This window comes from Pygocentrus nattereri, chromosome 6 (assembly GCF_015220715.1).
Source record: "Pygocentrus nattereri isolate fPygNat1 chromosome 6, fPygNat1.pri, whole genome shotgun sequence".
NCBI lineage: Eukaryota > Metazoa > Chordata > Actinopteri > Characiformes > Serrasalmidae > Pygocentrus > Pygocentrus nattereri.
Genome location: NC_051216.1, coordinates 35,980,566 through 35,995,351, shown reverse-complemented (window position 1 = coordinate 35,995,351; position 14,786 = coordinate 35,980,566). Strand labels below are relative to the sequence as shown.

Genomic DNA, 14,786 nt, shown 5'->3' with positions numbered 1-14,786 from the left:
ACTCCTCCCCATCTGTTGTAGCCTGCTAAACCCTCTCTGTATCGCCCTGTTAAGCCCTCAATCTGGCTGTTACTAACTGAAGCCCATTCGTATTACCCTGCTAAGCCACGCCCCCTCTCTGCATACCCAATTTAGCCACCTAATCCAGTACTCCGCTAAACCACTCCCCCTCTATATTATTCCCTCGTGTCCCTGCTGCAGTACCGTGTTCGTCCACTGGAGGCCGCATTTTGAGCCGGAAGTTTGGCCGTGTCTCCCCGGTTTGTGGCCGGAGAGCCGCAGCAGGCCGCTACACACGGAGGCGGATCAGAGCTCCTGAAGCCGCGGAGCGCGGATCTGCTGCCCAAAGCGCGCATTATGCAGGCGGACTGGCCGGGATGGACACAGCGCTAATGCTGGGGAGAGGAACCGGCCTCTTCTTCATCATCCTCTTCTCCACCAGAGGATCCCGGGCGCAGAAAGGTAAGGCAGGCTGAGCTGGGCGCGGAGTTTGATTGACTTTGCCTGTGTAAAAGCTCCGAAAGGGCCTAGAGCTGCGGTTTCACAACTCAGCACACCGAGATGCTGAATGTGGAGATCTCGCCCAATGCCTTACATGGGCTGGCCGCTGTCTCTCCTCTCTCCCCTCTCCCAGATATGTATCTGCAGCACTTGGGACAGGACACTGGCCATTCTGAGGGATAATCAAAGGTTTGCCACACAGCCTTGCTAAGGAGTCAGTTGAGGCTTTCAGGTGGTGGTGAGAGGAGGGGGGTCGCACCATTTGGCCGAGTAGAGAGCGAAGGGGGAAGGGCCTTACTGTGGCAATAACGGTAAACAGTGCAATAGAAGCGTGAAGAAGGAGCGTTAGAATTCAGAGTGAATGGAACTGCTGCTTTATCTCCTCTTGTTTCTAAGACGTCGTCCAAAACTTCAACAGCATTTCCAACAGCGCTGTTTATGGATCAGTGTTAAAATAAAACAGATGTGAACAGGAGGTGTATCTTATGTGTGTGAGTGTGTGCCGTGAACTTGGAGGGGTACATGAGGATGTTTTGGCTTTAGGGGTCTGGACATTGTCCAGTGGTGGTTACGTAACAGCAGCTCAGCTCGAGAAGAGATTCATTCGGTGTGTAAACGCGTGACAGGCTGTGCGATCAGCTGGGATCTCGCGCGCGCGCGCGTGTGTGTGTGTGTGTGTGTGTGTGTGTGTGTGCACAGGGAAGGCAGAACCCAGAGATGAGAGATACACTTAACGGTGCTTTGTGCTGATGTTGCAAGAAAAATCTCTCATAGTAGTTGATCGTGTGGTCACGTACTTCAGGTGAGGCACAAATTTTATAGGAAAATCGGCAGAAGATCCAAGGTCCTTAAGATCCATTAACCCAATTACACAGATCACAAGTGGTACTGCTTCTCTATATCCCTCTTTTCGTTAGTTACACAGTGAGTAGCTCTTTGTGATTCTATAGCTTTTTCTGAATGAAGTAAAAATGCTGACCTTCTCTTTAAAAGCAGTGGCTAGCTCTAACCTTAATCGACCCCGCCTGATGCATCTAATTATTGTAGAGGTACAATTGATAGGTTGAATGAGGTGCGTTAGAGGTGGGTTGGAGGTGAAACCTGCAGTTAGGTAGATCTGCAGAAGAAGGGTTAATGACCACTGATTCAAAGCCATTCGGATTGATGACTGAAGTTAGCGCTTGTACTGTGGAGCAAAGTTTAATCATTGACACAAAAATAAGTTTCAGGTCATGTCAGGTGCCTCACTGTAAATGCCTTATAATGCTTTTATCTGCAGTGACAGTATTTCAAATTATGAAGTTTTATTCTATAGCAACAAAAAAAACTGCAAATAATGTACATGTTTTGAGGAAGTCCGCATGAATGTAGGTGAATTTTTTAGCTGTTGTCACGCTCTATTAAAATGTTTATCTCCATTTTTAATGAACACATCAGCTGCCCTTCACAGTGTGACAATTTTATGGTGAATGGACCAATAGAAATGTTCCAGCATTATTTAATTTAAATCTCTTTACTTTAAAAGGGCCCATATCTTATGATTTTATTGTTTTATTTTTTTCCTTCAACATTTTTATGGTTTAGTGAACCATTGTTCCTATTTTTTTCCTTTAGCATGAAACAAGCTGTTTCTCCTGTGCTTTTTTGAAGAAAAGAAAAAAAAAAGCAAATCCAGTAAAAAAAAAAAAAACAAACAAAAAACTGTGATTTACTACATTTAGTTTAGTTAAATTGAAAATCGTACAAAAGCATAATAATTCATGTTTTACCTTTACTTTAATTTTATTATTTTTTGTAAATCTTCTCTCATTCCAAATACAATGCCTGCAGAACATTTCAAATAAGTTGGGACAGGATCATGTTTACCACTGTGTTACATCACCTTTTCTTTTAAAAACACTTAGTAATCATTTTATGACACCAGTTGATCCAGTGAAACGGAACTGTATAGGGCCTTTGTTTTCATATATAATAAGACACATGTTTTCAATGGAAGGTGGTCCTGGACTGCAGGCAGGATAGTCTAGCACCCACACTCTCTGATTACGAAGCCATGTTATTGTAACACATGCAGAATGTGGTTTGGTGTTCTCATGTGGAAATAAGCATGGCCGTCTTTAAAGAAAACAGCAACTAAAAGGCAGCATATGTTACTCCAAATTGTGTGTGTGTATGTGCACATGGAAGGCGGAACCCAGAGATGAGATATACACTTAACGGTGCTTTGTGCTGATGTTGCAAGAAAAATCTCTCATAGCAGTTGATCGTGTGGTCACGTATTTCAGGTGAGACACAAATATTATAGAAAAAATTAACAGAAGATCCAAGCTCCTTATGATCCCCTAAAAATGTGTTCGGCATTAATGGTGCTTTCACAGATGCGCAAGTCATCCAAGAATACCCCATACCATGATAGACGCTGGCTTTTGAACTTTACACTGGTAACAATCTGGATAGTCCTTGTCTTCTTTGGTCTTGAGAACACGATATCCATTATTTCCATGAACAGTCTAAATGCTTGACACATCAGACCACAGTGCACATCTCCACCGTGCATCAGCCCATTTCAGAAGAGCTCAAGCCCAGAGAGATCTGTGGTGTTTTTGGATGCTATTGGCATTTGGCTTCTTAACTTGCGTTTGTGTATGCAGCAATGAACAGTGTTGTTTAACAATGGTTAGTCAGAGTGTCCATGTGGAGATATCCATCACAGAAACATGCTGCATACCCAGCCATTACCATGTCTTGGGATGTCTTAAGACATGTCTAAAGACACATTATGAAGATGTCTTAGGACATCTTGAGGCATGTCTTAAGAAATGAAGACATGTCTTTAAGACACAGATCTTAAGATGTCTTGGCTATAATAACGTCCCAAGATGTTGGATGCATAATATTCATTTAACATTTTTACCTCATTTTAAAAAAATAAATCTTTTACTTTTAAATGTTTTTTAGGGAATTTTAAAATGTAACATTTATAGCAAATATTCTAGTAAAGAATGTAATTTTTTTTATTATTTATTTTGTTTGTTCTATGTAGGATACATAATGGTATTATTTATTTTAATATATATTGTTGTATATTATTTTATAAACATACAAACATTACATACATTAGTACAAACTACACTCATAAATATCAGAACAAATTTAACAACAAAAGTAATAATAATAGGCACATGGTTTCCAGTCTGTAAATTTAAAGTTTATGTACAATGAGCCATTTATATGAAACCACTAAATGACTGTTTATATCCTGCTGACTTTAGCTCTAACCTTAATCGACCCCGCCTGATGCATCTAATTATTGTAGAGGTACAATGGATAGGTTGAATGAGGTGCGTTAGAGTTGGGTTGGAGGTGAAACCTGCAGTTAGGTAGATGACCACTGGGTTAATGACCACTGATTCAAAGCCACTCGGATTGATGACTGAAGTTAGCGCTTGTACTGTGGAGTTTAATCATTGACACAAAAATAAGTTTCAGGTCATGTCAGGTGCCTCACTGTAAATGCCTTATAATGCTTTTATCTGCAGAGACAGTATTTCAAATGATGAAGTTTTATTCTATAGCAACAAAAAAAAACTGCAAATAATGTACATGTTTTGAGGAAGTCCGCATGAATGTAGGTGAATTTTTCAGCTATTGTCACTGTCTTTCAGACATCAGCTGCTCTTTACAGTGCGATAATTTTATGATGAATGGACCAATAGAAATGTTCCAGCACTATTTAACTGACTGTTTACATCACAATTATAGAATTATGCCAAGTTTAGAAAAATGTAGAATTCCCCTTTTAAATGTTTCTGTTGCATTAGAAAAGCTTATAGAATCAGTGAAAATGTATTTGTGAGTTCATGCCATGCCATCAACATGGTGGTAGTATGAGGGAATACTCTTATGCAACTATGTTGTAATATGGCATTGCTGCAAAATTTAAAAATCTAATTCAGTGCTTTTAAATACCTTTTTATAATAATTAACACTTAATTATTTAGAAATGTGTTAACATTTTTTTACAATTACTATTTTACACTTGCTTCATTTTAATGAAGGTGTCATTTTATCTTTATTTCCTTGTTAATCTGTTAAAAGCTACATTCAAGTAGTTTCAAATAGTTAATACTTCTACATTCAAGTAATTTATGCTGCAATCCAAAGCACAGCCCATGAAAAAGCACCCACTTAGCTTTCAAAATATATAGATTAGTTATTGTTTTTTTTTTTTTTTTTTACAACTGTGTTAATATATAGTACAATAGACATATTCTACAAACAAGAAAAAACAGAGTAACTGACTTTGTGTAGAAATTTGAAATATACTGCAATAAATACATAGTTCTACAAACCAATGAATCTGATTTTAAGGTCTACTGTTATTCCATATACAAGTTATGCTAAAGTTATTAGCATCGCTGTATGTAAAATCTAAAGTACCCAGGTTAGCTGTTAAGTACATTTACTTCCTATTAGTTCAAAGTTGTTTTATCTTGGTTCCAAGCTTGTTGTCTCTGGTTAAAATTGCGTATTTGAAAATAGATCAATGTTGTGTTAATCATGGCATGTTTTCTGCTAATGACTCACTGTGATTGTACCATTTACTGATGGAGATAAACGAAAAGTTATTCTACGATGAATTTCAATGATATAAGGAAACAAGTTGAAATGTTTTAAGGTAAGGTAAATGGTTTAAGAATGGATTTTTTTTTCTTTTGATCTTTTGCTACTGTAAACACATTTCTGCAATAATCAAAAAACAAAACATACAAAAAAAGAATCACAAAAGTACAGCAAGTAAAACCTTTAGTGAATGTTCTTTTGGTAATATCACACAAAAAACAGAAGATGGTGTAGTGTAGTGGGTAACACCTCTGCCTTCTACACTGTAGACTGGGGTTCAATCCCCTGCCTGGGGGGTCCTTGGGCAAGACTCCTAACACTACCTTCGCCTGCCCGTGTAAAGCAATCAAATTGTAAGTCGCTCTGGATAAGAGCGTCTGCCAAGTGCCGTAAATGTAAAGATTCCAGCAGGCTGTTTCTTGAGGACATACTTGGTATATTCTGGTTATATTCTACATCAGGGAGTGCTGGGGTAATCCTGGTAATCCTCTTTTGTAATTTTCAGTTTGGCAGTACCACAGGAATACCAAACTCATACCACAGACATTTTGTAATGGACTGCACAGCATCTCGATGTCTTAAGTCATGCCTCAACTTCAAGACAAAATAATTACTTCTGTGTCTTCAGACATTAACTTTCACGTCTCAAGACAAAGACAGTGTCTTCATCTTAAGACATTTCAAGAATGTCTTGGCATAAGAAAATGTCTCAAGATATCTTAAGACACAGTGACAGCTGGGTATGTGGTTTTTAATGCAGTGCTATCTCCAGGATCAAAGATCACACATTCAGGGTTTTTGACCTTTTCCTTTCTGTGCAGTTATTTCTCCAGGTACCCTGAATCTTCTGAAGATATTAAGCACTGTATATGGTGAAATACCTAAAAGTCTTGTAATCCCTGGCTGAGGAATGTTATTTTTAAACTCTTTGATCTTTTGCTGATGCATTTTGGCAGAGTGGTGAGCCTCCATTCATTCTTGCTCATAAAGGACTAGGCTTTTCCTAGATGCTCCTGTTATACCCAAGTGTAACTGCATCACCTGTGTAAGATGTTTTTTGAAGATGATGTTTCTACTTTTAAATGGCCCCTGTCCCAACTTTTTTGGAAAGTGTTGCAGGCATCAATTTCAGAATATATATTTACAAAAAACGAAGAAGCTGAAATTAAAGGTTTACATTTTTATATGTTTTCTTTGTGTTGTTTTTTTGACACAGGTCAAAGTAGGTTTATAAATCACTGCTTTCAGATTTGTAGCAACTGGACGACATGATGGCACAGTGGGTAGCGCTGTCGCCTCACAACAAGGAGGACCAGGGTTCGATTCCCTGGCCAGGCAACCATGGTCCTCTCTTTGTGGAGTTTGCATGTTCTCGCCCTGCGATGGACTGCCGACCTGTCCAGGGTGTATCACAACAACCTTTAACAACCTTTGTGTGTTTACTGTAACAACCTTTTAGGATTGGGTTTGTAAGACAAATTAGCACTCTACTGATTGGCTGTCCTGCATGTGTCGCAATCAAACAGTACTCATAACTGAAACACTCTTCATTATTAATGGGTGGGGCTAGACTGCAGTAGGCTAAATATGTGGATATATGTAAATGAGTTGGTTCTCATGACCACAGAAACAATAAGTTCAACAAAATACAACTGTATGAACTGGTTAGTATGAGTTAAGCTTTCAACTTTAACAGTGTTTACATACTACTGATGTATACTAAATTTGTTTTGTACCATGAAGTGGAATTGAATTGAATTGACATTAAACTGTAAGATTTTTTGCTTTCTCCTGTAAAGGCATTTTGGAGAAACGTGTTTTTTTTTTTTTTTTTGCACACTGATGATAGGATACTACTTGCTATAGTCCTTTTTCAGATGTTCAAAGATGTTACAAAGCAGTAATTACCAAAGTTAGAAACACTAATTCGACACAGAGACAGGTTTGCCATGCGGTATTGTGGTATTTCTGTTATTCATTTGTGTGTATGTGTGTTGTAGGTGATGGCTGTGGGCACACTGTGCTTGGGACAGGCAGTGGCAGCTTAGCATCTCTGGGCTATCCTTTGTCTTACCCGACACACTCAGTTTGCGAGTGGGAGATCAGTGTGAGTGCAGGAGACACGCTCGTCCTGCGTGTGGCCGACCTCGATATCCACACACAAAACTGCCAGGTGTCCTACTTGCGGCTGTTCAATGGCATCGGAGCAGGCAGGACAGAAATCGGTGAGAGGCGTTATCTGCTTTAACTTCTGTCCTTCATTCTTACTCTGTAGTCATTCACAGGATACTACAACCCTTACTTTATGAAAGGAACTGGTGTGTGCAGAGATCTGCAGGAATAAACATGTGAATGGCAGGAACTGAAAAAAACTGAAATGTGTCTATGAGTGACAAGGACTACACGATGAGGCTTAACGTTGAGCAATATCCAATCACTTCTCTAACATCTAGGGCAGCGGTCATCAACTGACATGCCATGGTCTGGATGTGGAGCCACCAAAGTATTTCAGTGGACCAAACTGAAAATTCTGTAGCAAAGCGATTAATGTATGCAAAATGACGCATGTGAACACAAAAAAGCATGGCTTTTGTAGCAGTCATGTGTTGCCATTATTAAAATATTTTATTAAATTAATTTTATTTTTATTTTAGTTAGTAACTGGGGATGCTACTGTAACTCCCTTTGGAGCATAGAAGCCTACAGGTTTAGAATTATTACTCATTTTGCTATTCTATTTAAATGCAATAACACCAATATGCTGTTATATTATCAGTTGCATCTATATTTTGTACATGTTTTGAATTAAGAGTTTTGGATCTGAACTTTTCCCATTGTTTTTTATGTTAATAATAAAAAAACCCCCAAAAATTTAAGTGTTTTTTCCCAACAAAACAGTGCACTCATCTCCTTTTAGTCGAATACAAATCATGATAAAAAATACCTTTTATTCACAAACATTATCAGCTGAAAGTTTAAAATCCAAACTCTTAAGAGAAGCTCTCTGTTTCAATTAGCTGCAAGTGACAAATAATTAATTATAGCATGTTATCGTCAGTGATAACTGTGACTTCTAAGGATTACATCCTTTGCCACACTAACTCAGAATCAAACAGATAGAAAGGCCCCAACACCATAAGTACCTCTACTGATAGAAAACCTTTTTCTGGTTCAAGTACTTAGTGAGTAGTTATTGGGGATTTTATAGATGTTGCTTGAATGAAAGAAACTGACCATTTCTTTAAACAATTCTTTGAAAGCAATTTCTGGAGATCTAACCCTGCATACTTTAGCTCTAACCCTAATCTATCTGAGCCACATAATCATTATTGCCTTCAGAAGTCCTTGATTAGCAAAGGTGTGTTAGCTTTGGGTTGCAGAAAGGTAGACAGGAGGATGATTGGTAACCACAGCTTTACCAGCCTTAAAGGTACTTCGATAAGTGGTTGAAGTTAGCAAGGTGTAGAATTACAGCATGCTACTGCCAGCACTAACTGTGGCTTGAAAGGATTAAACAGTGTGCGAACAGGCACAATAACTTGAAATCAGAAGTCCATACTTTAAACTAATCAAGCAGATTTGCTGGAGGAGGATGTTCACGATTTGGGAAAAATAAATGACTCCACAGTAAAATACAGAGCTCATTAGAAGAGACGGTCTCTGGTGAACTGTGTTATAATCAAATACAGCAGAGATATCTTTGGTGTTGAGAGTCTGAGCGTGTGCCAGTAAATTATAGATTTCCTGTCAGTCAGCAGAGTATAGAAAGCTTTTTGTGATGTCTTCCTTAATGTCTCCATTTCCAAATACTTTATTCAAGTAGCGGTTGTATGAAGGAGCACCCAGATCCTGGTTTGCTCGATGCCTTGTAGTGACAGGCTTCAGCTGTTTTTTCCTTTCAATTCAGAACCAAATGCATCCCTACCATTGTGCTGTATACCAGTGGAAAAGATCCATTACATGAATAACCAACACAAGAAAAGGTAGAATGTGCTCACAAATGTACTAAATGTGTAATAACACACAGATGCTGCTCTTGTCTGTGAACCAATTAAATATAGTTTACAGTATGTAATAAATGTTTACACTCTTTCTTTCTTTCTTTCTTTCTTTCTTTCTTTCTTTCTGTATATTTCTCTCTCTCTTACTCTCTGCAGTTAAGCTGTGTCATGGAGATGTGAGCGGGTCGAGGGTGGTAGAGTCAGCTGGCCATCAGGTCACAGTGCAGTTCATGAGTGGACCTCACAGCCATGGCCGAGGATTCTTCCTCTCTTATGCCAGCAGCAAACACCAAGGTAAAATGGGATTTTTACCCAATTTTCTGCCCAGTTACTATCTAGGTCTCCCCCAAAACACAAATGCTACCATGCTGGGAGGGTGAAGGCTAGCATGCATCTTCTAACTGCTGATAATGTAATGTCACTACATCGGTCAATGCCCTTGGAGAAGAATGCGTGCTGCCCATTCTGTAGCGTTAGCTAACATATGCCCACAGTAAGTGTTAGCTAACATATGCCCACAGTAAGGGGAGAATGAGTGAGTGATGGAGTGAGGCCGGTTATGCTCTCTTGGACTCCCAACCACAGATGGCGATGGTATCGCTGTGAATTGAACTTACAATCTCCCGATGATGGGATTCTATTCAGTTCTTTAAATTAAAAAATGTGTGAATTGTATTGTTCTTAATTCACACTAAACTGTGATTCATTTCAGCAATCCAAGCTCCTTTATTACAACTAATTCAATTAATAATAAATTGATATAAAAAGCTAAAAGCCTAATATTTCAGCCACACAATACAATTTCAAACAATTTAGTGTTCAGTATTTCCCTTTTACGATCAAAGCAATAGCAATGGGAGAAATTATAAATGATACATAGAAAAAGCTAATGAGTTGTTACTCCACTACAATTTGAATAAGAATATTTCATTTTTCTGAGGTTTGATAAGTTAGTACTGTGGAAAATTTACATTAATGCTAAAAATGAATACTATGAAAAACAAAAGAAATGCCCCACGATATGATCAGAAATGGTGTAACAATTTCTGATTTAACAATCAATGATGTGATAAAATAGTAACGGTGATAAAAACATTTCTGTTTTGAAATGATGTGTATAATTTGAAAATTGAGAGATTCAACATTTTGTTGACACTTTGCCAGGTTTTAATTTTTTAATTTTCAATACTAACAAAGAATACACTTAAATATTAAACAGTGATATAGTAATAATTTGAGTATGATACTCAGCCTCATGTTCATCAAAGCACAGTATCTTCCTTACTGTGAAGAGTTTTGCTTTAGAAATGATTTGACATTTTCTTTTAGAAACATTTTATTCAAAATAATTTTAAAGGTGGCTTAAAGACCCAAAACGTTACAACGTGGAGGGGGAAAAAACGGCAGCTTTGTGTTATTCCTAAACTATTGCTTTTGTCAGTTGTTCCTTCAGTTTTGCAGTTTGTTGCAAAGGAATAAATAGAAACTACTCTCTATTAAAATATGTCCTTAATATGCTATTGTTGGATGGCCAGTCAGTGGGAGCTGGTAGTATGACATTGTGCATTCGTCTTGTGAGTTTCTGTTTATGGGATACTGAACAGGAAGCAGAAAGAATAGGAATGTTTTTCAGTGATATCAGATGCATGTGTGTGTTTGCATCAGCTTTGAGTCTATACCTCTCCTTAGGCTCACGTAGGAGTTGTCAAGACAATTGCTTTGTGTGTTTATACCGATGAGAGGGAGGGGCCTCATGTGAAACTGATTACGGGGAAAGAGAGAGAGAGTGAGTAAAAGAGATGCCACAAACTCAGCTGTACTATTTTGGTGTGTGATGTAACTGCTTGTGCATATTTCTGATGGGAGGAACCGAATGGTCATCTGTGCATCACTATAGAGATGGGCAGCAAAATATCCCTTTCACAGTGTGGTTGTGTGCAAATTGAGAGGGAGATGGAGAAACTGTAAGAGATGGGTAAAAGCTTGTTTTCTGTCTGAGTGTCTCTAGAGGGAGGGTGTGCCTGATGATATTGTATCACTTTGGCCTTTAGCTGAAGAGCAGGAGAAGGGAGAGAGGTGGAATTAAGATCTGTTATGAAAGTAAAAGGAAATGATGTCACAGTTGAGGAGCTGTTGTGTAGTTTGAGTAAATCACAATGTCATGAGGCTCAGGAAACATTTTACTGAGCTTATTTGGGAAGCAAACGTAGAAAACAGCAGTGTGATCTGTATATTTTCCATGACTCGCCAAATTACTGACACGATGCTGGACTCCATATGTGTTTCTTGTTTACTCTAGATCAGCTTTCACTCTTGTAACAATGAGCTCGCTTATTAGTTTCATAGTATTTAGCAAACAGTTTATCAGGACTGTAGCCTATCCAGGAACATTTTAATTAACCTTGTCCAGCTTGATGTTTTTTTCCTGCCTTTTACTCGAAGTGATGCAAATGTTGTATCCACAAACACAGAAGCTTGTTTTAAAAAGTTAACAAAGTCAAGTAAGTGGCTGCAACATGGAGCTATTTTACACTACAATGTTGAAGACTTGTATGTAGGGATGCACTCTTGTGGGAATTCTGACACAATACACTATTTTTCATGTAGAAATCTGCCCATGCCAGTGCTGATACTGACACATTATCATTTATAAAATGTAGAAATTGGGTCTACATGTACTGGATTAGCCTCATGAAAAATGTAACATTTTGTAGAGGGTTACAAATGCAGTAAAATGAATAAAATGCAGACATTTTAGCGCAGTAGCCCAATATTACTAAAACATTCTTCTCTTAAGGAGTGAAATAAATACAACATCAAATATGTTTGAACAGAAAATCATCTGCTGATATCAATATGGTCCCAAATCAACTCATGGCAGACTAAATGGAATGTTTTAGTGCTATCTATGCTTGCCATGAAAAGACAAATATTTGGTCATTGTATGGACCGTTATGACAAATGAACAGTACACACGCATTCTGGTCTGATGAGGTGCTCTGTACTGCATGGTACATCCAGAGCTTCCACACCCCTGGAATTCCAGCAGCTGTGCTGGGGGTGGTGACATGATTGCATGTGTATGTGTACACACTGTCAGATGTCCATGAAAGAATAGAGTGTGCAGGAGAGCCCCTGTTTGTTGTGTGCAAAAGTTTGAAACCCTAGTCAAATTACATATTTTGCTGATTTGAAAATAAGTTAACACATCCTCTATGTCTGTGTACAGGGAACAAACTTTTCCTGAATTTTAGTGCACAGTTTCTATTTATTGGCTGATTTTAAAGTGGAAAACAATAAAAACTAACATGTCGACTGTGACATAACTTTGCCCAATTTAAAAACATTTTGTTTTATTTCTCCAATACGTTAAATTCAGCAAAAATCAACAAAACGTAATTTGATGAGGGGTGCCCAAACTTCTGCATATGACTGTATGCAATAGAAAGATAGTGATTCTGAGTGACTGAATGGGAAAAAGAGAGATTGTGTGTACGTGTATGTGCCTCTGAAAGGGAGATATCCTGTTTGTGATGAGTCAGGAGGAGAAAAGCAGACACTGCCAGGCTGTGGCTTTGAGTAATGGACAATGTGATATCACTCATACTACCACAAGATCTTAGACACATACCTTACACACAGACTCTCTCTCTTTCTCTCTCGTTCTCTCTCTGACTATTGGTATTGATCGTTTAATTTAGTTTGAGCTGTTTTTCCATACCTTCTATAAGAAATCTAATACAGTGACACATCTGTGCATTACAGAAAGGGCTCAGGTGAAGTTATGTGGAATACATAATAACTAAAATTTGAATGTTGCTCAGAAAACACACACACACCCCTACAGTCTGCTTCAGTAATGCATTAAGACAAGGATCAATACTATCACCATGGCAACAGACTGAGCAATGTTATGAGAGAGAGAGAGAGAGAGAGAGACCAGGCCCAGTGTGTCCATATAGGCAAGCTAGGTGGTGTGCCAAATTATTCTCATCTGTGAGGAATTTGATTAAAAAGTAATCACAAAGCTTTCTATGAATGCATTCTGTAAATGCACTGACTGGCTGAGGAAGGTGTCTGCATAAGCCTGCCTGCTTTGTTGGCCTCCATTCATCCTGTTCTTCAGTGATCAGGACCACCACAGAGCAGGTATTATTTGGGTGGTGGATCATTTTCAGCACTGTAGTGACACTGACTTAGTGGTGGTGTGTTAGTGTTTGTGCTAGTACTAGTGGATCAGACACAGCAGTGCCATTGTCACTGCTGGACTGAGAATAGAACAAGCAAACTGTGCAGCAAGAGATACTACAAGAGCTATTGTTGATTTTACATGTAAGAGTGGACAGACAAGGTAGGTATAGATACAAGCAGGTGGTTTTAATATCATGGCTGATCTGTGCATCTCTGAGCTGCTGAATGCTCAGTGGAAACTAGGATTTTTCTTTGGCGTGGGGCAATAATGGTGCCATAATTTCTGTTTGATTATGGAAAACACTTAATTAAGCATCAAACACTTTTTATGGAGCTCATTCAATATATTCTGTATGTCATTCCCTTGTGAACATTTTTTAGTATTTTATAAATAAATTGGCTTTGGAACAGCTACCTTTCAATTGAAAGTACACTATAAATGATGATTTTGTATATATTTAGATTATTAGTATGTCTTAATGCCTTGGGTTTAAATAGATCAGAGCATAGTCCTTGTAAATATCAAAGGTTTGACTACATAAATGTTTTTTTTTTTTGTTTTTACTGTGGGACTGCAGTTTGAACTAATTTGGTAGGTTTGTGTACATTTAAGTAGCCTGTGTAAAAAGTGTTGAAAATATATGCTAGCTTATCAATATGAATATTCATTGTGATGTGCCAAATCAGTCAGCAGCAGCAAAATAATGTTTTGCCTATCAGTGGTAAAATAACACATGCTCATGTTCCGAAAGACACAAAGTGCTCCTTAGGCAGGGAAAGACACTGAATGATAAAATAGTTGTTGTTTTTTGTCCTCTCTCTTTGCCCAGATCTGATCACCTGTTTGGAGAAAGGAAATGACTTTGCTGAAGCTGAATTCAGGTACACTCTGAAATATTTACACGTGCGTGCAAGCATGTGTGCGTTCAAGGCTCATTTTCTGTGTCTTTCTTCAGTAAGTTCTGTCCTGCGGGGTGTCTGACTGACTTTGGTGAGGTGTCTGGAACCATCCCCCATGGCTACAGAGACGTAAGTACACTGTCTATATATACACACACACACACACACACACACACACACACACACACACACACACAAAGCACACACACACAAAGCACACAGTGACTAAAGCCCTTTGATTGTATCTGCTCCTTCTTGCTGTCTAGGAGTGATGACCTCATGCTGTCTTGGCTGCATGTTGGATCATTAATGGTCCCAGGCTGATGACTTCATTATGGGTGTGGTTGACTGTTCTCAAGGGGCCACAAGTGGAGTAAAATCTGTAGCTTTTTCGCCATGGTTGAAACAATGAAGTGCATTTGGGTGCAGTTAGGGTGTTGGGGGGGGTTGAAAGGAGAGGAAATTGGATCATTTTATTACTGTGGCTTTAAGACTGAAGTAAACCACAGAACATTTGAGAATAATGAATGTTTAAAAAGTTTTAAAAAGTAAAATGAAGAAGATACGTTT

At 38.4% G+C, this 14,786-nt stretch overlaps 1 protein-coding gene across 2 annotated transcripts in view; it reads left to right on the top strand.

Annotated features, from left to right (window-relative positions):
* The first annotated feature begins 247 nt into the window (after positions 1–247).
* Positions 248–14,786, top strand: part of dcbld2 (discoidin, CUB and LCCL domain containing 2) — a 28,643-nt gene continuing 14,104 nt past the window's right edge. The window contains exons 1-5 of one of the 2 annotated variants that reach the window (XM_017706577.2): positions 248–462; positions 7,125–7,349; positions 9,282–9,419; positions 14,147–14,198; positions 14,273–14,345. In XM_017706577.2, coding sequence (XP_017562066.1) covers positions 378–462; positions 7,125–7,349; positions 9,282–9,419; positions 14,147–14,198; positions 14,273–14,345 — 573 coding nt within the window. In that variant the 5' untranslated portion in view covers positions 248–377. The remainder of the gene's footprint in view (positions 463–7,124; positions 7,350–9,281; positions 9,420–14,146; positions 14,199–14,272; positions 14,346–14,786) is intronic. The other variant, XM_017706578.2, reaches the window with a different exon arrangement.